This window comes from Acanthaster planci, linkage group LG21 (genome assembly GCF_054643075.1).
Source record: "Acanthaster planci isolate LZ-2023a linkage group LG21, COTS_SCS, whole genome shotgun sequence".
NCBI lineage: Eukaryota > Metazoa > Echinodermata > Asteroidea > Valvatida > Acanthasteridae > Acanthaster > Acanthaster planci.
The window spans coordinates 7727197-7748144 of NC_141797.1; the positions used below are offsets into that span (position 1 = coordinate 7727197).

A 20948-nucleotide genomic window follows, 5' to 3' on the forward strand; every position below is an offset into this window, starting at 1 on the left:
TAAAAGGTCTTAATTCGAACGTAGACTGAAATCAAATGAAAAGTTCAGACACTTTCCTATTTTGTCACTTATATAGAAACAAATACATGTCCCTTTAAACTCCATCAAATACAAATGAACGTCGCCCGGCACGCAAGCAATGAATAATGAACAAATTCTACACTCGAACGGGCAGGTATAATTGTATTTCATTATACAAATTGGAAAGGTTCGCCACATTTCGTTCAGTCAAATCCGAGGTCGAGCATTAAGTTAATGAGAAAATGAGACTAGCTTTTTCAGTCACCTATCAGAAATGTGCTGGTATTAGTAACATTTAATAATGCATTGTAATTATTTTTGGATTTTATGAAGCACTCACAGCTGGAAAATACTCAGGTTTTTAAACAGCCTTCATGGTGCCGCTGTTTATTCTACTTGGGCTTTTAAACATGGCTATTAACTGCAAGTGCAATCCTAGTTGGTTAAAAACAGTGAAGAGTGACTGATCGTTTGTCTTATACGTCACATATGTCCATCATTAAATCTGAAGTTTTTGATAGACAGATCATAAAAATTGTGGGGTTTGGGTGTGTTTTTTTTAGGTTTTTTTTTTGTTTTGCATCTTGCACAGTCTGCTATTAGACTATTGGTGTCATTAACTGAACTCTGGCAGCAAACTATTTAAAGTCAACTAGAGTATTTTTAGCTCCCAGAGGTCAAAGAACAGCGCTTCAGTAGTCAGAAAGTGCGTCAAGTTTATAGTACAGAGTTCATAGTACATGGGAAAACCACTGACCTCTTGTCAGTACAGTGGTCTCCTAGCACAGACTATTGGCTTTTTCTCAACACACAGCAGGTAGGTTATTGCTCACGATTTCACGTGTGTCCTGGTCATGAATTGTGTCCAAGGACGAGGAAATGTAAGCGCAAGTGAGTCTATTGTATAGAATCTCTCATCTGATGTGCCGGTCTGTGCTGGCCCACAAACCTTTCCGCCGCCAATATAAGTACTTATGCTATCATGACACTATTCGACTACCTGTACTACGTTTGACTTCTAATTGTCCATTGTAACAACCTTGAACGAAGGAGCATGATTACTTCTCAAATACCGTGATGTTAGCCACTGTTGATAACGAGTGAAAAGATTGTAATGCATAAAGAATCATTAAGCATATCCATCATCTAGTTTTATACATCAGCCTCAACCTCGTTCTCATATTGTGTGGTCTCAATTATGCTCGGTATGTTTATCATTTCTAAAACCTTTAGTTCGGGAACTCGATCTCAAAACGCTTGAAGTACAGCAACAGACAGCAAGGATGTTGGTGCTGGTAGGCGCAGCGGCTGCCGTATTCGCCTGCCTGGTGCTGATCGTGCTGCTGGATCGCATCTATCTGGACACCAGCGGCAGGTACGTCCTGATCACCGGCTGCGACACGGGCTTTGGCAACCTGCTGGCCCGCAACCTGGATAAGCGCAGGGGCTGCTGCGTGATAGCGGCCTGCCTCACCGAAGAAGGCAGAGACACGCTGAAGCGTGTGGCGTCGCCCAGGCTGACTACGTTGCGACTGGATGTCACAAGCAGTGAGAGTATTCGGGATGCGCGTGATGCGGTAAAAGCCTTGATCCCAGAGGGAAAAGGTACATGTGCACACTTGAAAATTTAAAAGGGAAAATTGGGATTCCCACCTCCATGCATTGGAGATGGGGGCACGTGTCCCCTCCCGCGGCCACTGGCTTCATTAATTATTGATAACATGTAAAAACATTCTCCAAGGGGATTGCAGATGGCATCTCAGTTACATAAACACAAAGACTAATTCTTTGTTTACATTACTTATTGAGCAATGCGGGCACAGACTAGTACTTTTCCCCTCAATTTGTACTCTAAACGTTACATCTGAGATTCATGAAACTAACGCTCATATTTTGAGACTTGTGAAATCTTAACATGTTTCAGGAGCACCGGCTCACAGTCATCCGAGATAAGCCACTGCACTGAAAAATTACCTGGGTTAAATTTTAACCCAAGCGAGGGTAAAAACTGCAACTATAGTTCAGGTTGTTTCAACTCAGTCTGGGTGATTGAAATCAATTTCTGGTTTGTTTTAACCAAACAGCGGTTAATATCCGCTCATTTTGTGGATGAAAACTGAAACAGAAAGTTATTCTCAACCAAAAATTGGGTTAATACAGCCCATATTTGGGTATATAGTTGCAGTTTTCACCCATCCTAGGGTTAAAATTCAACCCAAGTAAGTTTCCAGTGTGACCGGCATTAAAAGCTTGCTAATTTAAACATGCTCTGTATCATAAGTCCGACTTGCCAAACATTCTGCTGAAAACGGACTAAGCGATAGTATTTCTACGCAAAAGTGTATAGCCTGGTTGTTCCCTTGTCGAGACAGATTTTGTTTGTCTCACCCTGCAGGTATGCACAACTCTCGGGAACAAAATCGGTTTGTTATACTATTCATAATTATTTTCCTCAGGATTGTGGGGCCTAGTCAATAATGCTGGAATTATCTCTCCGCTGGGACCATACCACTGGCTCAATAGGGAAGACATCTCGAAAGTTCTGCAAGTCAATCTTATTGGCGCCATTGAGGTGACAAACATGCTTTACCCGTTAATCCGCGTTGCCGGAGGACGAATTGTCAACGTGTCCAGCGCCGTCGCGCTGTTCCCGTCATCGGGCACGATATACACAGCCTCAAAGGCTGGGATAGAAGCTTTCTCCGACAACATCAGGTATTTGGGGAACTGGCTTTTTTTTCTCCTTTTTTTTTTTTTTTTTACTAAATCTTGCCCTAATAGTAACGTATTACCTGATGTCGGCAAGGTGGTATGGTGATTTCGAAACACCGTTTTTAGTGCAGAGTATGTTGACTTTAAAGAAAGAAATAATAGCACTAGCCATGTTTGCATTTTCTGGTCAATGGGTTCAATGTAAATTTTCAACAGGAACGTTTTCTGCATGTGCAGGTACTTCTGGCGTTTGTTCCTATTTATTACTATGTACAGTTAAGCAGCGAACACAAAATGACATTTACATTAAACTTGAAATGCTGTTCAACTAACTGTTGTTTACATTTAAAAACTGATCAACATCCGTCCACGCTCTGCCGGAAGAGGGACCAAATGAATCCTGCACGAAATAAAGGAATTTGTTTTCAGGCTAATTCGACTGCTTAAATCAAGTTTACAGTATAACTGATATCAAGTTATAGAGTTGGGAACTCTTCAACTAGTATCTTTGGTTGATGGCATATTAACTTTAATTTCTGTCAAAAGATCAGTATAAATGTGATTGTTCAGCCTACGTCAGCACACACACATATATACATTGAATTAAATTTCCTCTATTTGATTTCCTCTAACTCCTCAGTATTAAAAGTGGTCTTTTTTTACGTAGGATATGAAAACAAACTCCTGCAGTCTTGGCATCCGCAACCCTGTCACCATACTGCCATGAAATGAATTAACTGTTCCCCTTTCCAACTCTTGGCCCGCATGAACCACAAGATGCGACATGAAGCAGTCAGACGTGTCGGTTCACATCATCGAGCCCGGGGCGTTCCAGGGTACATTCTCCGACACGGATGCCATGAAACGAAGAATGGACACCGCTTGGGGGCGTCTGCCGCAGGCAGAGAAAGACCACTTTGGCGGAGACATTGCACGAGAAGCAAGTGGGTTCAATTTGGCCAGCTATAATTCATCACTTTACATTATAAGTTGTTTCACTGTTCGATAGCTTCCCCACGAACTGCTTCTTCTGTGCACAAGCGGGGGAGCTAGGAGATCTCCGTTTTAATCTATCCCTCGCATTTTAAATGATTATAGATCTTTCGCTCCTTTGCTACATGAGCCATGCCTGCATGCGTATGAAGATTTATACAGACTTGCCTATCGAAGTATGGCTTAAAATTTTAAAAGTTCAGTCAACGTTATCACACTCCCTTGTCGTTTTTTGTTAAGCTTCAGGTCGTGAACCAGCTCGGTATTTCAACAGAGCGTACCAAAATTAAGTGCTTTCCAAAATGAAACAGCAATACGCGTGCGTGAGTTCATTCTATCAGCGAGGCCACCATCATAGGACAAGTTTGCGCGAGGACTATCCGGTTCGGTTCGTAAGTGACTTAGTCATACACAACGACGCGCCACGACGTGACGTTCGGGCTCCCACTGGACGATCGCTGAAGTTGCCCGTTAATTTCCCATTCCATGTAAACGGCGATCAATGCATTTAGCTCTATGTGCAGTGCACGTGCAGTGGGCGTGGTTTAAACTGAAGTGACGTCACACTTACGAACTGGATGGTTAACAATAGATGGATTTCACATTAGCGCCATCTGCGCATATCTGCATCGAAACCGAGCCTCTCTGTTCGATCAACAATGGATGGTTTGGACTATCTAGTCAACCCTTTGGGACCAGGCCCAAAGGTATGGTCGCGCCGCTTAGCAATAGTCGATTTCATTTATCATTACGGAGGCAACCGTTCCCATGACAATAATTGTACACCATTCAATGACCAACAGAGAAATAATTATGAATAACGATGAGATTTTAAAAAGTAAATATATAGGCTGACTAGGGTCGTTCGAAAGTTACTGAATTAATTGAGCGTCCGCATTGTTAGACGACCATCTGACCATTGGCTGAACTGTGGTTTACGTCCGAACTTGCCCAACAATGTCGGATGAATTATTCTGATATCTATCAGCCACATGCCAACAATTGCACGCGTGCTTAGTTCTCAAATGACCTTGCCTTTTTGAGGCACAGAGCTTGGCTTATTCTTTGCTAACACTCTGATATTTTTCACTATCCAAAACTAAACTGAACTCTGATTCGTTATGTTCAATTTCGTTTCCAGTGCAACTTCTCATTGTTGACGCCCTTCGTATGGCATCCCCTAAGTTGCATGAAGTGACAGATGCAATGGAGCACGCCCTCTGTGCCCGGTTTCCTTGGAGACGCTATCTACCAGGACTGGACGCTAAATTCTTCTACAAACCAATGTCTCTTCTTCCTGCCTTTTTGGCGGATCGTATTTATAGTGTTTTGTTTAGACAGGCTTTGGAAAGTAAAAAGGAGGTTGTGAGAAAGGCCAAAGCGATTAGCAAAAGCGATTAACGTAAAATCTAATCAAAATTCTTTTATGTCGTATGCTGTACCGCCTATATTTTAACAATGACACTGTTGATTACTAAAACGCAAAACCTTTTTATCTATTGTAGGGCGAAGGTCACACTGAACTACCATTTGACCACTCTTGCGATTAAGGGTTCCAGGTCTTTCCCTGACTCAGAGACCGTTGTATATCAATTGAGTAGGCCCATCACCAATCCCAATCTTTACAAGAATTACAAAGGATGACTGATGAACCAAACATTACGCATCAGTGATCTATTATGAAATCCATATACTGTAAGTGTGTTTATGCAAACCAACCTCAATAATTATTTGAGAAAGATTTTATTGAAAACTTTAAAAAAGATTTTGCAACGACGTTACTCATTGTGCACAGTATTAGTACGAAGTATTTAGTTTCACAATAATGTAATTGTATGTGGTAATATTATTTACAGATCGTGGGGTTTGGACACATGGCACCAACGTCTCGTGTGCAAAGGCAAACTAATTTCCGGTGCTGTGAGATGGCAGCATTTAGGCATTTGATGTTAAATTACAGCATCATTAACATTAATAATACCAAAACGGAGGTATAAAAATACGTCCAAATGTAAGACAATAAATTGCAATAAAAATTAAAGCAGAAGCGTTATATAAAAACATCGCTTCTGGGCGAAATTAATGATAAGTATACAAATAGGGGAAGTCAAAAACACTCATAAAAACGAAACCACGAAGGGCCTACAACACTTAAGACAGCACACCTGTCTTAACACTTTACGTATACTTGTCCTCGAATTATTAGGCTACTATAATGCTCACAAATTTGAACACCTAGCATTGTACATAATAACAAATATAGCCCAACATCGTAGTAATTTGGGACAGTTTCTATGTGATAAATTTCAACAACCCTGAGACAGCTGTCGGGACTGCTGCCGTGTATGGAGGAGGAACGCATCCACGTTGAGATCGTCCAGCCTGATTTAATTGGGAAAAATCGAAACGGTCCTGGGAAAGGATCAATTTCGCAAGTAGTGCACGTGGATTCAGATTTCCGACCCCCTTTAATCAATAAACTGAACTTGACTGAATAATTCAGTCAGAACATGATGCCAGCCCGAAAAGAATAAATAAAACTGACTAAGGGAATAGGCCTAGGCCTATTCTGTGTTAATGTCTTTGCTATATTAGTTTTTCTCAATTCGGAACTTATAGTTGCGCAATGAACTAAGCAGGGACCAGTGGCAAACATTTCAGCTTTTTGGAAAAATAGTTAAGAAATTTTTGAGAAATGACCTCAAAATACTCTTTTTTGTTTCTTAAAACTAAAAAAAACTGTAGGTTGATCAAACTTTGAATCACCCCAGTCAAAAATGTCCACCCCACATTGCCCGGCAACGGATTTACACCCTTGGTTGCTGCACTATGAATTTGGTGGACACCCTGTGCTTACAAGTTGGACAAAGTTACTAGCTCGTAGTTTAAAAACAAAATTAAAGTGCGTCGGGGCACATCTTTAGGCCTACATATTAGGCCGTGTTTGAATCACTTGGCTGCGGCTTGAAATTACACACAAGTCTAAGGTAGTGGCTGCGTCCAGTTCCCATAGATTTGTGTGCAATTTCCGGCCGAAGCCAAGTGATTCGGACACGGCGTTACATGTTATAACACCCCGAGTAGGATCATCGGACATTTCCACGGTGTCACAATTTTATTTGCATCACCAACTTGTCACGACTGTTATGTTCCACATACGCTGCAAAATCTAGAGCTCTTTTGTATCCCTTGGTGAAAACCGATGCAATAAGCCATAGACAAAGTATTACTAATGACGCTAATGAGGTCAGTATTTGAGAAAATAGGGTAATTGTGGCAAAGGACTGAACACACCCTGCCTTTAGCTTTGTGAGTGACGCAGCGGAAGACTAACACACTTTGCCATGTGAACCGCCTTCGGACATCTTGTCAGCCTCTCTTGTCGTTGCCATCTCTCCGAGGAACAGGTAATGCAAAGTTGCTCTCGAAATTCCCTCTATTTTGTTCTGCCCCTACGCTCGTTTTCTCCCTTCATGACATGCAGCAGCTGTACTATCAAACCCACATGCTTTTGAATGAGTTAAATTTGTCTCTACTATCGTGTTTCATGGGTTTTGAGCGTGCTTTATTCGCCTTGATTCTGAACACTGACAAAGGCTAGGAAACCTCGCGTGCGTGCGTAGTGGGCATTATTGTTCACGCGTGCGAATTCATGCGCACACAATGCCCACACCGGAGGCCTATCCGTGCCAAAATCGATTGGTCGCAGCGAATGTCGCGCTGCGGTGCATGAACAGCATGAAGCTATAGGCCTCTCCATTTATGTCCAACGAAGCCCAATACAGGCTTTCAACGCCTTCTACCATTTAAGCCCACGTTTTTTCAAAGAGCGTTCACTCTGTACGTGTGGTATTGATATTGCTCATACATGTAGTGAGAGCGCTTGACGCAAACATCTGTGTTTCATTATTGCTAGTCACATTATGGTCATTTTGCAACGCCCGCACCCCCCCCAAAAAAGTGAGTAAATACCGTTCGTTTCAAATTCAGACTGATGTCAACTGGTAGCATTTATAACCGACTCGGTTTTCAACAGGACACACTGTGCTCGATGATGCTTTCACTTTATATTATTTCATTTCAATTTGATGAAGGAGAGAAAGACCAAGTAAAACACAAGCTCTCAAAAATGCTTGCTTTTAAATCTTAAAATTTAATGTTAAATGTGCTCATCAGTGCAGAAACACTATACATCCTAATTTCACTTTTCTCGGATGCAGTGCATTAACATTGTGATCTACTTTTCTTCAACTACCGTTAGTCACATTGCGTAGAGGCTTAAGCTATATTTGATATAAAAAGTATCCTTTGCACATGTACTACCAAATATGGCCAATACTGCTAACCTGAATACAGTCCGAATGCAAAAAATCTGTAATATTTGTCTCTTACAAAGTATAAAGCCCTAAACTTGCTAGGCGTAAACAGTAAAATTCTAGCACCTTTACCTTGGTCACTGATGTGCATAATTCATAACAAAAATAACTGTCTATAAAAATGTGAATGTTAAATCTAAACAAATATATTAAAAGCTGAACAGAGAAAACTAACAGGTTATAAAATCACATAGCCAGCCAGCCACGCTGTAAATTTTTTTTTTCAAAAAATTTCAAATATGAAAAGGTTTAATGATAATACATGTATAATATAATAATGATTTCAATAATTAACATTTTCTTCCATAAATTTTTAAAGGGTATTCTTTACAAACTGTACTGGTAACCCGAATTTTTCAGTTTCTTTACTGTTTCATAGACAGCACAAAATCAGTTTATAGCACTTTTATTTTACCATACAGTAAAGGCATTGACATCGTGGCATTTGATCTTGTCGGGTTTGGTTTCCTAAAAGTCACTTTACACCCCCAAAATTAGACTGGTGCAATATGCAAGACAAAGTACAGTAAACTATTGCCTTCTTTTCTGGATGCAAACAAAAATCACCTCGTAAGGCCAAAAAAGGCTCCAGTTTATGGTCAGTGCGCGCATTGCCGTAGACCTGCACATAGGAAAAATAAGTTTTTTATTTGGTATTAAATGATGTCCAAAAGCTGCCAAATTTACTTTTTCGACTGTAATTTAATCCTGTTACTGCCTAATTTTGACGTGTTTTTGATGGGGTACGGTTGAGTAATACTGTACGTACAGTAAAGGAGTTCCTTTAGTTTCCCATACATTTAGTCGGGAATTCTTTTACAGATGACGTCATTTCTATATTTTACATTTATATGTACATCTGGGAACCAGACAAACGAGCTGGTCTAATATGTCCTGTGTACATGTACAAGCTGAAAGTGCTTTAAAACAGTAAAATGTGTGGGGACCACTTTATTTTAGCAGCCAGCGTTACCCGCGCATGCAGTCGCAATGGACATCACACGTTATCATACATCATTTCCAGAAAAAAAAGTGAGGGGAAAAAAAAGAAGCTGCTTTGCCGCACCACTTTTGGAGCCAGCTCCTAAACCAGAAACTGGAGACTTTTTTGGCTAGCATAACTGCATTTCTAAAATCCATCAGTTTCTCATTTTAGTACTGAAGTCCAGCTTATTCCAAATACCCAACAGTAAATAAGCCTTTTGCGAGTTAAATTTGAATAAAATCTGCTAAACTGAGTTATCTATTGCACATAAACATAACAATTGAATTCCCCAGACTAAAGACACTGTTGCTACACCTCGTGACTCAGGGCAAGCTTTTGCATAGCGACCACCATCTCTGAAATGGACTGGTTCCTTCCTGCCCTTCTTATCCATTGAAAACAGTATATTAATGCAAGGCATCTCTTATGTAACTAAGGAAAACTAAGAAATCACGAGGTATAGCTGCAGCAACAGTGTCTTTAGTTAGGAGAATTCAAACTGTTATGTTCACACAAATTTTAAGAATTCAGTGTACCAGATTTTATTAAAATTACTTCGCAAAAGGCTTAGTGAAATTTGCCGAGGCTGTCAACCACTCTCACCAGAAAACCATCAAAAGTGAAAATAGAAATCAATGTCTCAACTCAAAGGCTTCAAAAGCTTTTCAGAGAACAGACCAAACAAATAGTTTCCTTCGTGCTTTGGCTTGAAAATATAACAGCCAAAATAATACTGTGTACTAATCTACAGCTCAGCGTGCTTTTCCATGTAGTGATTTCTAACACTTCGCCGTCTGCGTCGGTTCTCTGGGTATGTGACCTGGAAGCGACCCTGGTCAACAAAGCTGGGAGTGAAGACAGGGCTCCCTACTATCAGACCATGGTGCCCATACAGGCCGTGGTCCAGAAGCATAGTGGATCCTGAAAGTCCAGAAATACAAACTCGTCATCAATAGTGACGGAATTTCACTGCTGTAACTTGCTGTATACAGTTGCCAGAATGTTTATGTTGAAATAAAAAATTCTCCTGCATTTTCACACATTCAACTGAATGCTCGGTCTTTGACCTACTACACAAGTTGAAGAGTGTTTGAGTGTCAAATGGAGTAAATATTACAATTTATTCTCAAGACCAAGTTTCAACAAAAAGGTTTTTAACTCCAAAAGAAATTTTACAAAACCTCAGAGCAAATACATTTAAAGAAACAGTTGTTCATCTGTTATTGCGGGCATCGTGATACCTTCTTTTAACCAGATTTAGATTGGAAACCTTAACAGGTTTACTGTCGGAAATCATCCATGGCTGAGGTTTTCACCAGAAGTGGCGTGTCCAAACTTGTGTCCTACCTTGTTCCTCATTGTCCATATTATAGTGTGCGTCCAGCAGATCTTTGTGTTTCTGTCGTTCCAGGCTAGCCAGCTGCATGTGCTCCTCAATCTCAGCATCAGAGAGACTTACACCCCATATACGCACCTGTCATAAGAACAACATTGCTCAGCAATCTTCTAAAAGTGGTAAGCCTTGTGGCAGACCTGTCAGTACTGGTAGAGATACATGTATTGTATCAGATTTAAAGTTTTCTCATGGTGAAGGTGGCAAGCAAAGGTAGTGGGTTTGCACTCGAACCATTAAAAAAACCTTTTTTGTGAGTACTGGCTGGTATGTGTGGTTCTGATAAGAACTGGAGGGTACTCGAACGGTATGCTCACAACTGGTACCACGGCAAACCCATCGCCTTTGCAGGTATTGTACTTTGGTAGGTTAAAAAAGTGGTATACTAAGGTAACGAAACCCATCTGTTAGGGTCAAATGACAAACAGTTCAAATAAAGTTACGTTTGTTACATGCTCAGACAGTGATGAAACTCAAAATTTCCCAAATATCCTGAAATCCTAAAAACCATATGAGATTAAGGTGAGATTTGTAGGCCTAAATTGAACAAGTTGGCATCTCTGTAGACAGGGTCAGAAAATACACCAAATATAAGGAAACTGTGCCGCTTTCAAACCTAATTAATGTGACTAAAGGCTAGCAGGAGCTCTGCATATGACCCAGGACATCCTACTTACGCTACAGGTATAGGACCTAATCCGACAAAAAGTCTCCATTGCAATCCTTCTCCTCCAACCATTTCGAACTAAAGACATTTCTTATACTTTTGTCAATGTCCTTTATATTGCGTGACTGATCTACCACTTTGTACATGTTGCCGATCGTTGAATGAAAAGCAGATTATTTCGCTTGACAGCTTGACATGATACAAGGCTAAAAACAGAACATGTCAGACGAGTAGCAAAGCGCAGGCGCATAAGAGATACAGCTTCTAGTCTTTGTGCAAGGCGTTATTCTACCCAAAATGGAAGAAGGCCTTTTTTATATGCGCGCGTTAAGTCGTGTCCGTGTGTGATGTCTGTAGATGGATCTATTCTATAAACTACTCATGTCAGCTCGTTCTGCATGCAATTTTTACGTGACAATGCATGAGATTGAGGTTAGCTATAAAGTGTATTTTCACCAGGGACAGAAAATCAATTAAAATCCGGAAAATCCAGGAAATATATTTCTGCCGCGCTGATATCCGGACTTTCGGATAAATCCAGGTAAGTTTCAACACTGTCAAGAGGATAAAGGAACAGATTAACCTACCTCATCCATTGTTCCGCTAAAGAAATAGTCTTCATTTCTACCAATATGCACTTGGGCACTAACATCCTGTTAAAGAAGAGAAGTGCAGTTAGGGGAAAAAGTGCATTGAAATTGAAAGAAAAATAAACAAAAAGGAAACAAAAAACCAAAACCGAACAAAACAGGAAAAAAACTGAACCCACAATGCCAGAAAAAATGAATGCTGTCTTTCAGATTCGTTCCAACAATACCTACCCATTCAGGGGTTCCAATGTTGGCTTGTGTGGTTCCAGCATTTCCATTGATGAACACAGTCAAGTGTCTATCTGAAATGATACAAATATACACGATACCCAGCATTCACAAATGAATCTTGCAATAGATGTCAAAGAAGATTCTGAATTATTATATTCAGTTGCTTTCTCACAAAATCCAATTCTTTTAAGCCAAGTATTAAGCCCAAAAATGCTTACCTCAAAAACTCTACTGCAAACCAATAGAAATACTTCTCATTAAAGGCCTTGCTTATGTCAAAGTAACTACAAGACATGGCAGAAAATCTTGCAGATGAAGCGTCTGGGTGGCAAAAATTATTGCACATGAAGTTTGCGTCTCTTTATCAGAAAGTGCAGGTCACAATTCAATTGATTTACACATTCTAAAAATACTCCTCTTACTTTGGGCGTCAAATCTCATCGCCAGGTGTGTCCAGGTGGAGTTGGGTAGAACTGTATTGCCAACAACAATTTGATCACCTACTCTGCCCTTCAGATACCTACACCAGACATAGACAAACAGTGTATTTGTTAGAGCTGGCAGCTAACCATTGATGACAATAACAAAATGCATACTCTATTGTCTGGTTGGATAAACCCATCGTGCCAATGTCAGTCATAAAATCTTGGCCTCAGTATGACTACTTGTATCCTTAAGTCTGCGTCCAGGTCTGGTGTGGAAATACTGGCATTTCCATCATTCAGGTCAGTATTGTCAGTGACTAACCCATTTTCTATGAACATGCAAAGTCTTCGATCGAGAGTGCACACGACGGGCATGGTGACCAAGGGGTAACTTGAAGGAAGGTGCACCCATGCTTCCAGGGTGAAACTCGAGGTAAGTTGCAAGGTTTCTAGGCTAGGAAGGATGACGTAATCATCAACGCCATCAAACTCCAGTGCCTGATTGACCCTGAAACAAATGAAAATTATAAACCAAGATGATGTCAAAGGTGAGGTGCAAGGTGTCTGTGAGACAGGATGATATTGTCGCAAGCTACACCAATTCTTCAGACTGAGTTAACCAGCACTTGAATCAATAAAAGGACAGGAAAATTTAATACCACAGCATTTGAAATAGTGGTTTGACAATGGCACAGAAATAAAACCAGCATCTACACCTTCAACTTAACTTTGAAAACTAGCAGGTACTCAGAATCAGAGGAACCTTGGTAAGTATCCTTGTTCACGGGAGTAAATCCTTGTTTCTAGCATTTTGCATTCAATGACTGAAGTGTTAAAGCAAACAAAAGTATGAGTGAACAAACCAAACATTTTCTTTGTCAGTTTCCCATAATTCCTATGTAGGCTCTCTTTTGAACCATTTTCTCACCTTGTTTACTCACTTTTCAGAACATGCTGAAATGTTCAATTTTAGATTTTTGCCCTGCCCGACGTGTATCACACCGTATACTCAGTGTTTGCCCCCGAAGGGCTTGTGAAAAAACCACAATCGTACTCGGGCGGGAGTCGAACCCCAAACTTCCTGCTTACTCGTGCAGACATCTTAACTGCTCGACCACCGAGCTTGCCGAGGTCGGCTGGCTGGTTCGAGTCTGATGTAGCAGCGGGTACTGCGAACAACTACTTCCAAAGATGGAAATGATTAACAGGTTACTGCATGCCTGGTGAACCAAACATTTGTCCTGGATTACTTGAGAGGCAATTTGTCACCAGTTTTGCTCACAGCACCTACCTTTCAGCACACTTGTAGCTAAGTCGTGACCATATGACATCCTTCTGATCATAGACAAACACCCCAAGTCGACCACCAAGGTAAGTGGCATCATAGATGTCTCCAGAGTCAGTCAAAGTCTCCTCTCCCACCTTGATGACAACTCTGCACAGGCAAAATGCATGACAGATACTAAACATATGGCTATGCTTATGGTTGGTACTAAACGTATGGCTATGCCTATGGTTAATACTAATCATATGGCTATGCCTATGGTTGGTACTAATCATATGGCTATGCTTATGGTTGGTACTAATCATATGGCTATGCCTATGGTTGGTACTACGGCTAATGTAATGCTTGCAATTTCAGTTACAACTGCAACATCTTAAACTATGACCATGGCTACCGAAAGTCTTTATTACACTGAACAAGAAGTTCCTTCAGGATGTTTACGACAGAGGCATGTTGCCCAAGGACATGCCCGGGGTCATTCTACAAATTAGGGGTCCAATAGTTTTTGTGTCCCTGTCACACCTGGCATTCATGCTTTGTAAGTTCAGAACGTACTTTCTAATTTCCAAGAGGGATGAATTAATTCAAATTACCTGCCAAACAAATGTAAATAGTTTGAAATCAATTTCAGTGATATATCAATGTCAAATGACACAGGTCAGGTGTAATGGGCACAAAAAATTCACATTTTTGGATCCCGAATTTATAGAATGACCCACCTAGCATTTATGTAACTCTGAACACACGGAATATGTGACTGCAACTTCAGCTACCTCTGTCAGGTAAGTGTGAAAAAGACGAAAGTGTTATAAAGGATTTGCCATGGCAGGAGGATAAACTGATACACTGTATGTTAGTTGAAATGCAATGAAGATGTCATCCAACATGGGTTTGGCCACAGACACAATGACCTTTTAATACCTGATTAATCCAATATCTGGCCTATGTGTCAGGAACCACTTGTACGAAGTTCGGTGCTGCCACCCCTGCAAAAATGGATCCTGCCAAAGCAGCTCAACCTGATTGGCGGTGGTGTAGGAGTGGTACAGAGCATCTGCCAATAATTGGCCAGGCCCACTGGCAGAGTTCACTTTCTGCAACAGGACAGGAGACAAATGCATCAACAAGGGACTACACAATGGACTGCATCAATCTGGTTGCAAGATGGACACAGACTGCAGTTCACGCCCCAAGGAAGAGGTTTTCAATGGCCTTCAGAGAGCAATGTTACAGTTGCTTCTTCTCACAACCGAGTGTGATCTAGATGTTAACATCGTTTACACAACTTACCTTAATCTGTATTCCCCTGATACCGCCCTTGTTTCTGGGATTGTTCATGTTATCATGTCGCCACATCACCACATAGAATTTCCGGTTGCTCTGGTAACCAAAGACAAAGCCGATGTAATTACTTCCCTCATCGGTGTTGACAAACATGGTCCCGCTGTAATCTACTGCTGCCAGTGTTGCCTGACCAATCAACATGGATGGCATGATGGTGTTGCTGATGTCACGAATCTCTTTCCCCTATACACAACAATGGAAAATTTCATAATCTTTAATCTGTCCAGGTGGGAAAGGTCTCAGGAGCATAATTTAATAATATGAAAACATTTACTGATTTAGTTGTTTGAGAGTTGTTTCTATCATCTCCCATTTTTAATGCAGGAAGACTTGCCATGCTCATGCATACAGTCCTCAGCCAAAAAGCTCTATGCATAAATGAGAGCAAGCTCTTTTTAACCAAATACCAATCTCCCTCTGAGCAAACTAAGTGCTCAGTGTATCCAAAAGTGGTTTCACAAATCTGGAAGACCTTTGCATGTGCAGTGAGCGAGTATGGCTAATGACAATCACCTGTAACCCCAAGCAAGCTCTGAACAAGCATTGCATGTACTGTTCACACAAACCAACTTATTTGCTTTTTCTATTTTGCAGACTTGAGCCTTATCCAAATCACTCGGCTGTGGCTTGAAATTGTGCACGACTCTATGGGATCTGTCTACAGCCATAACCATAGACTCACACATAACTTCAGGTAGCAGTCAAGTAAATCTGAACATGGCTATATCTTCCTATAACGTCATATTTATTTACTATAAAACAAGGGCGAATTCTGTTCAGATAATCAGAAACCAGCTTGACATACCTTATCGGTAACAACCCAGACTGGACTGGTGCCGTTGATGAGTCCAGAGTGTAACTCCACCGAGATGAAGCCTCGTGAGAAATCTGTAACTTGATACTTGTTGCTGTTGGGGCAGATGTCATCGCTGTCAACTGTGCCGTCACCATCGTAGTCTGTTTCACATGCATCTCCCAACTTATTACCTTGAGAGAGTTATCGGGCAAAAAGTTGTTTTCCTTGATGTGATTTGGTGATCACTTCTGTGGGCTCAAATCTCACTTGGATTTGAAGAGTATGGTAAGCAGCATTAAAAGGTTACAAGGAGTGTATGACATTGTTTTTATAATTGTTTACCATGCTCCCAGTAGAAGAAAATTACAACCTGTGGCATGGAGTAGAAACGAACTTTGCAATTACAAGTCATAAATGTCAAATTTACCATTTGTGTCTTCCTGTCCACTGTTCGAAACATAAGGACAATTGTCAACGTCATCCAAGATGCCATCACCATCTTTGTCACTGTCACACAAATCACCTGTCAGGAAAATTGTTTGGCTTTATCAGTGCCCATTTAATTTGGAGGTAACATTTTCCAAACCTACTGAGAAGCATTCTTTGTACGGGTAAGCAGACTAACACATTTGCACTCTTAAAAGGACTTCATCAGCAAAGAATTTGGACAGTAGTCATGGCCATAACTGGCGGTGCTGTAGTTGAGTCCATCACAAGTCCCTGTAAACCCTGCAAGTCCATCACAAGTCATTCAGTCTTGGTCACAATGATGAACTGTGACAAAAGCATTCTTTTGTCATTTTTCACCCTGTTACTTGTGACAAGACTTGTGAAAGGACTTATGACGGGAATTATGATGGACTCTACTACAGAAGTGCTAAGTGGAAGTGTTTTGTAAATAGAACTTAATTGAAGGTACTTGAGCAGCTACAGTGTTTTAGCTGAGTCCAATCAGGCCATCACAAGTCCCGTTACGAGACAAGTCATACCGCTAAGTTAGAGAGTGAACATTGGCAAGACCGGTAGGGACTTGTGACGGACTCAATAACAACATTGGGCATGAAGGTTTCAACCAAATCTAGGGATGGCAAAATATGAGCAATGACTCACCAACACCATCAGCATCATTGTCCGTCTGATCTGCATTAGGAATGCTGATACAGTTGTCGTCTATATTGAGAATACCATCACCATCCCTGCAAAAGTAACATAATCTTGAATTAAAGTTGGTGAGTGCAAGAGCAGATCCAAATTTTCACAAGGGTCAAAAAATTTCAGAATAATACATATGACTATTCTGGGACCTTTCTGACAGGTGAGGCTACATTCTGGGGCTATTTACACGCACTGGAAAGAAAGAGAATGAAATAATTCCCCCTACTTACCATTTCTCATTATGTGTTATCAAAAATAAAAAAAAACCTTCGCCCCTCTTTGGTGGGCCATGATAACCCATTGGTCAACCTTGAATACGGTAATGTCTCAGTGCTGCACATATGATATTGCTCACCCTTTATCAAGTGGATCTACAACTTCATCCCTATCCCTAAGCAAAATGAAAAAAAATCTTGGCTCGTAGTACTAATGCAGTTATCTAAGTTGAGAATGATAGATGTATCTCTGCAAAATAAAGCCAGACTTCTGTCCGCAGTATAAGTATTGCAATACCAGCACAGCTTTTTGGACGCTATAGGGGAAAACTATCTATATGAAATAATTCAACAGTAAATTGAACCCTCTCCCATTCATATTGCAACAATATTATTTAGTAAAACACCACTCTTATCCAAGAGAGATAATTGCCATCAATAATCATAACACTACAGTTGTAATCAAAGATTATATAGCGCCGCATAGCAGCGCAAGATTGGTAATTCGGACATTAAGGTGTTATCACCATGGGCGCCATTCGAGTGTGAACGTTACTGTGTGTGCCTGACTGTCGCGGCGCCTGTGCATTAACATGCACTGCGCAGGCGTAGTCCAACCAGAATGGCGCCCATGTGATAACAACGTTTTACACGTATTCATGGTGAAGTTCCCCATCTTGCGCCGCTATGCGGCGCTATACAATCTTTGGTTGTAATGCTGTTCTTGACAAATGTCGCTGTTGATTAAAATAAACCATTGTTTACCGTTACTTGTTTCAAGCAGTATTTTATCGTAACCGGGTATAGTTCGTCATGTGCCCAGCAGAAGGGCGTAAGCGCTTAGGCCCTTTTGCCGGGAAGCATAATCACTGCAAAAAAAACTTTTCCCGGCAAAAGGACGAAAGTATGCAACTTTTGTATTTTAAGGAAATATGAATATTTCTTGGCGAAAAGTAAAAAGAAAAAGGCCCAAGTCCCTTTAATAAGTTGTTCAAAGGTTGCTTTTTGTACAGCCCAGGTTGATTTTATAGTAAATTATATCCGTTTTTTACTAAATAAAGAGAGTGTGTTTCTTACACCCTTTTGCCGGGAACATTTTTTCTGCTGTGATCATGCTTCCCGGCAAAAGGGCGTAAGTGCGCTTACACCCTTCTGCCGGGCACCCAACGAGTTACACTGTCTTAATTTCGCAGCTTTTTGGGGGGGACATCTTACATGTCTTTGTTTGTGCCACCGACGACATCACAAGCATCACCATATCCGTTCTGGTCCGTATCAGTCTGTGCTGTGTTAGACACAGCAGGGCAGTTATCACATGCGTCACCCACACCATCTCCGGTTGGTGTCTCTGAGTCCTCCTGACTTGTGTTGGGAACAAGTGGACAGTTATCGGCAGCATTAAGCACTCCTTTAGGTAAAGAGATACCAAAAAATCTTTCGTTTGTGTACAAACAGGCTTCGAATTCGCAAGTTAGAAGTACACCGGATCATCAACAAAACCATTCACTTGAGCAAGATGCATTGATGTTCCAAAGCACAATGGATGCCAAGTTAATGCATACCATCATTGTCAGTGTCTGGGTCACATGCATCACCAAGCCCATCACTATCCGTGTCAGCCTGGTCTGGGTTGTTATCGCTGAGGCAATTATCACACGCATCACCAATGCCATCACCCTCTGTGTCTTCTTGGAAATAATTAGCTGTGTACTGGCAGTTATCCTGTTGAGAGACACAATGTGATAAGTTCACTGTAAAAGCCTGAAGAATCTCTCTTTCTGAAGATGATTACATGGCTGACTGGTTCTTCTGAAAAAAAATGATCAATATCTTCTCTGGTTTTACAGCCAACCTTCTATGGTTTACCTCTACGCCATACTGTTGCACAAGTTACTAATGAGTAACAACTATCTACTAACAACCAACCATCTGTTTGGTAAATTCTCACAACTGACTGGAGGCTTGTCTGCAGTGAATGCTTCTCCAGCAAACTAGTGACCGTTTTTGTGAATTTTTGATGAGTTCAATACTGACCTTGGCATCAAAGATACTATCATTATCGTCGTCATCGTCACAGATATCGCCAATATGATCATCATCTGCATCTTCCTGCCCACTGTTGGGATGTTGGGGACAGTTGTCCTTCAAGACAAAATCAACATATTTAGAGTCTCACCTCTAGGCCAAGTACAGTACTGGTAAGTACATAAAAGCAAACTACTCAATTAGGTTTATGGTCTCAGATGTGAAATCCAATTGTGTGCAATAGGCATGCTGTGATTTTGAACTCAGAGTGTACTGACATGTTGTTTATCTAAACAGTACTTATTCGAAGGAGTCACATACCTGTCTCTCAAACCCACATTCTCTTCTGAATTTACCTCATGCTTATACAGTGTCATGTCTGACATTGGATATAAATTTTTCATTTTAAAAATTTCAGTGGGGCTCATAAAAATTATTCCACTCACTGCTTTACATGCCAGATCGCTGCAGAGAAGTGTCATCTCTGGCCGACCATCAAGATCGGTGTCAAGGCCGCAATAGACTCCATTGCCCGCCCAGCCGTTGTTGCACTGTCAAAAACAAACAACTGATGTTAAAAATCACCAGCAGAGAAGAAAGAGCCACATGACTTCAAAGTTTTTTTCATCTGACCCAGGTAGCATACAAAAAGTACTCTGCATCAGAATATACGTAGAATGATAAATTGGTAATTTAGCGATTTAGAGGTATTATCAGGCTTCAGTTGTTGGCTAATCTTTGCCTTCAACATGTATCTCCAGGTACCTTGGTTTGAATCCCACCTAGTGCATCATTTTGTCAACTTTAATCTTGTTTATTTCTGTGTAGCATAAGTATAACATTTCTCCTATGGACAATCCATACTCCTGGATATTTTTTTTGGGGGGGGTCATATCGAAACTGGAAAAAAAGGAATCAAGACCACAAAGATCTGGTTTTAATGGTGTGTTGAGATAAGATGGACTGGACTGAAGAGATGGCAAATCAACCATGTCAGTCTCTGAGAACTTACCTCGCAGACATAAGTACCAGCTCCTGTGGAGATGCATGTAGCATTCTCATGGCAGTTGTTTTTGCCCGTGAGGCAATAGTCGCCAGGGAGGCAACCAGTCTTACCGTCTCCTAGGTAACCAGGTAGGCAGAAACCACAATGGTAACTTCCCTGTAAAAACAATATTAGTTGAGAAAGACCAAGCTTCTTAAAACGGCAGAAAAAAAGCTGCTGCTAAACTGACACAGAAAAATCACACTAGACCCAGGGAGTGGCTCCCATTCATGGACCTGAGGCAAAGAATGTTTACTAATCAATTATGACAAAAATTGTGATACACAAAAGGTATTTCCAGAAAGCTGGCACAGGGATAACGAGGAGGGTTGTTATATAGCAGGAGGTAATGAAGCTATTCTAAAGCACAGAGAGTTTGGATATCAGATAAATTATACATTCTGTTATTAATTTCAAACTGCAAAAGTCAGTCATTAGAAAATCCTAAAATGGAAAAGGAAAACAGATTTGCTTCTCCATGCATGGATCACTGTTTTTATTCCTTTAAATTATTATCGATGTTTACTGTACCTCAGTGTTCACACACTCAGAATTCGGATCACATCCGCCATTGTCGATGGCACATTCATCAATATCTTTACACACCTGACAAAAACACAACAAACCACACCCTGCATTAGCTGCAGACTTAAGGACAAAGATGACCAAGAGTGGTTATTGTTCACCTGG

General features: G+C 40.8%; 2 protein-coding genes and 2 long non-coding RNA genes across 9 annotated transcripts in view; 3 read left to right on the forward strand and 1 right to left on the reverse strand.

Annotated features, from left to right (window-relative positions):
* Window positions 1-73: 73 nt before the first annotated feature.
* On the forward strand, window positions 74-6304 carry LOC110984051 (retinol dehydrogenase 7-like). The gene is made up of 5 exons (XM_022243845.2): window positions 74-838; window positions 1255-1626; window positions 2478-2736; window positions 3511-3677; window positions 4868-6304. Exons 2-5 carry the CDS (start codon window positions 1305-1307, stop codon window positions 5125-5127), a joined length of 1008 nt encoding a protein of 335 aa, XP_022099537.2. The 5' UTR covers window positions 74-838; window positions 1255-1304; the 3' UTR covers window positions 5128-6304.
* A 776-nt stretch (window positions 6305-7080) lies between these two features.
* LOC110984003 (uncharacterized) overlaps window positions 7081-20948 on the forward strand; it is a 43799-nt gene continuing 29931 nt past the window's right edge. For all 3 annotated transcript variants that reach the window (XR_015423615.1, XR_002598818.2, XR_015423614.1), the window contains exons 1-2: window positions 7081-7133; window positions 10499-10602. This is a non-coding gene — a long non-coding RNA (uncharacterized LOC110984003). The remainder of the gene's footprint in view (window positions 7134-10498; window positions 10603-20948) is intronic.
* The window catches only part of LOC110984001 (uncharacterized), a 53044-nt gene continuing 39955 nt past the window's right edge, over window positions 7860-20948 (reverse strand). For all 3 annotated transcript variants that reach the window (XM_087131024.1, XM_022243767.2, XM_022243768.2), the window contains exons 54-71: window positions 20790-20864; window positions 20226-20375; window positions 19660-19764; window positions 19223-19330; window positions 18751-18910; window positions 18404-18596; window positions 16929-17014; window positions 16246-16341; window positions 15828-16009; window positions 14969-15205; window positions 14600-14772; window positions 13685-13828; window positions 12716-12901; window positions 12391-12488; window positions 11969-12039; window positions 11735-11800; window positions 10435-10561; window positions 7860-10008 (exon numbers count right to left, since the gene is read on the reverse strand). In XM_087131024.1, the coding sequence (XP_086987150.1) occupies window positions 9833-10008; window positions 10435-10561; window positions 11735-11800; window positions 11969-12039; window positions 12391-12488; window positions 12716-12901; window positions 13685-13828; window positions 14600-14772; window positions 14969-15205; window positions 15828-16009; window positions 16246-16341; window positions 16929-17014; window positions 18404-18596; window positions 18751-18910; window positions 19223-19330; window positions 19660-19764; window positions 20226-20375; window positions 20790-20864 (2433 nt within the window). In that variant the 3' untranslated portion in view covers window positions 7860-9832. The remainder of the gene's footprint in view (window positions 10009-10434; window positions 10562-11734; window positions 11801-11968; window positions 12040-12390; window positions 12489-12715; window positions 12902-13684; window positions 13829-14599; window positions 14773-14968; window positions 15206-15827; window positions 16010-16245; window positions 16342-16928; window positions 17015-18403; window positions 18597-18750; window positions 18911-19222; window positions 19331-19659; window positions 19765-20225; window positions 20376-20789; window positions 20865-20948) is intronic.
* On the forward strand, window positions 16336-20737 carry LOC110984002 (uncharacterized). 2 transcript variants are annotated; one of them, XR_015423616.1, is made up of 3 exons: window positions 16336-16429; window positions 19266-19386; window positions 19675-20737. It is a non-coding gene; the product is annotated as an uncharacterized LOC110984002 (long non-coding RNA). The 2 variants fall into 2 exon arrangements; XR_002598817.2 differs by lacking the exon at window positions 16336-16429 and having other exon boundaries at window positions 18906-19386.

What these genes read in the sequence shown, in the direction of transcription:
- LOC110984051 (XM_022243845.2), top strand. Translation starts at nt 1,305, where the DNA reads ATGTTGGTGCTGGTAGGCGCAGCGGCTGCCGTATTCGCCTGCCTGGTG. An exon ending in GCTTTCTCCGACAACATCAG is followed by an intron (nt 2,737 to 3,510) that starts GTATTTGGGGAA and finishes ATGAACCACAAG; the next exon opens with ATGCGACATGAAGCAGTCAG. An exon ending in AGACATTGCACGAGAAGCAA is followed by an intron (nt 3,678 to 4,867) that starts GTGGGTTCAATT and finishes TTTCGTTTCCAG; the next exon opens with TGCAACTTCTCATTGTTGAC.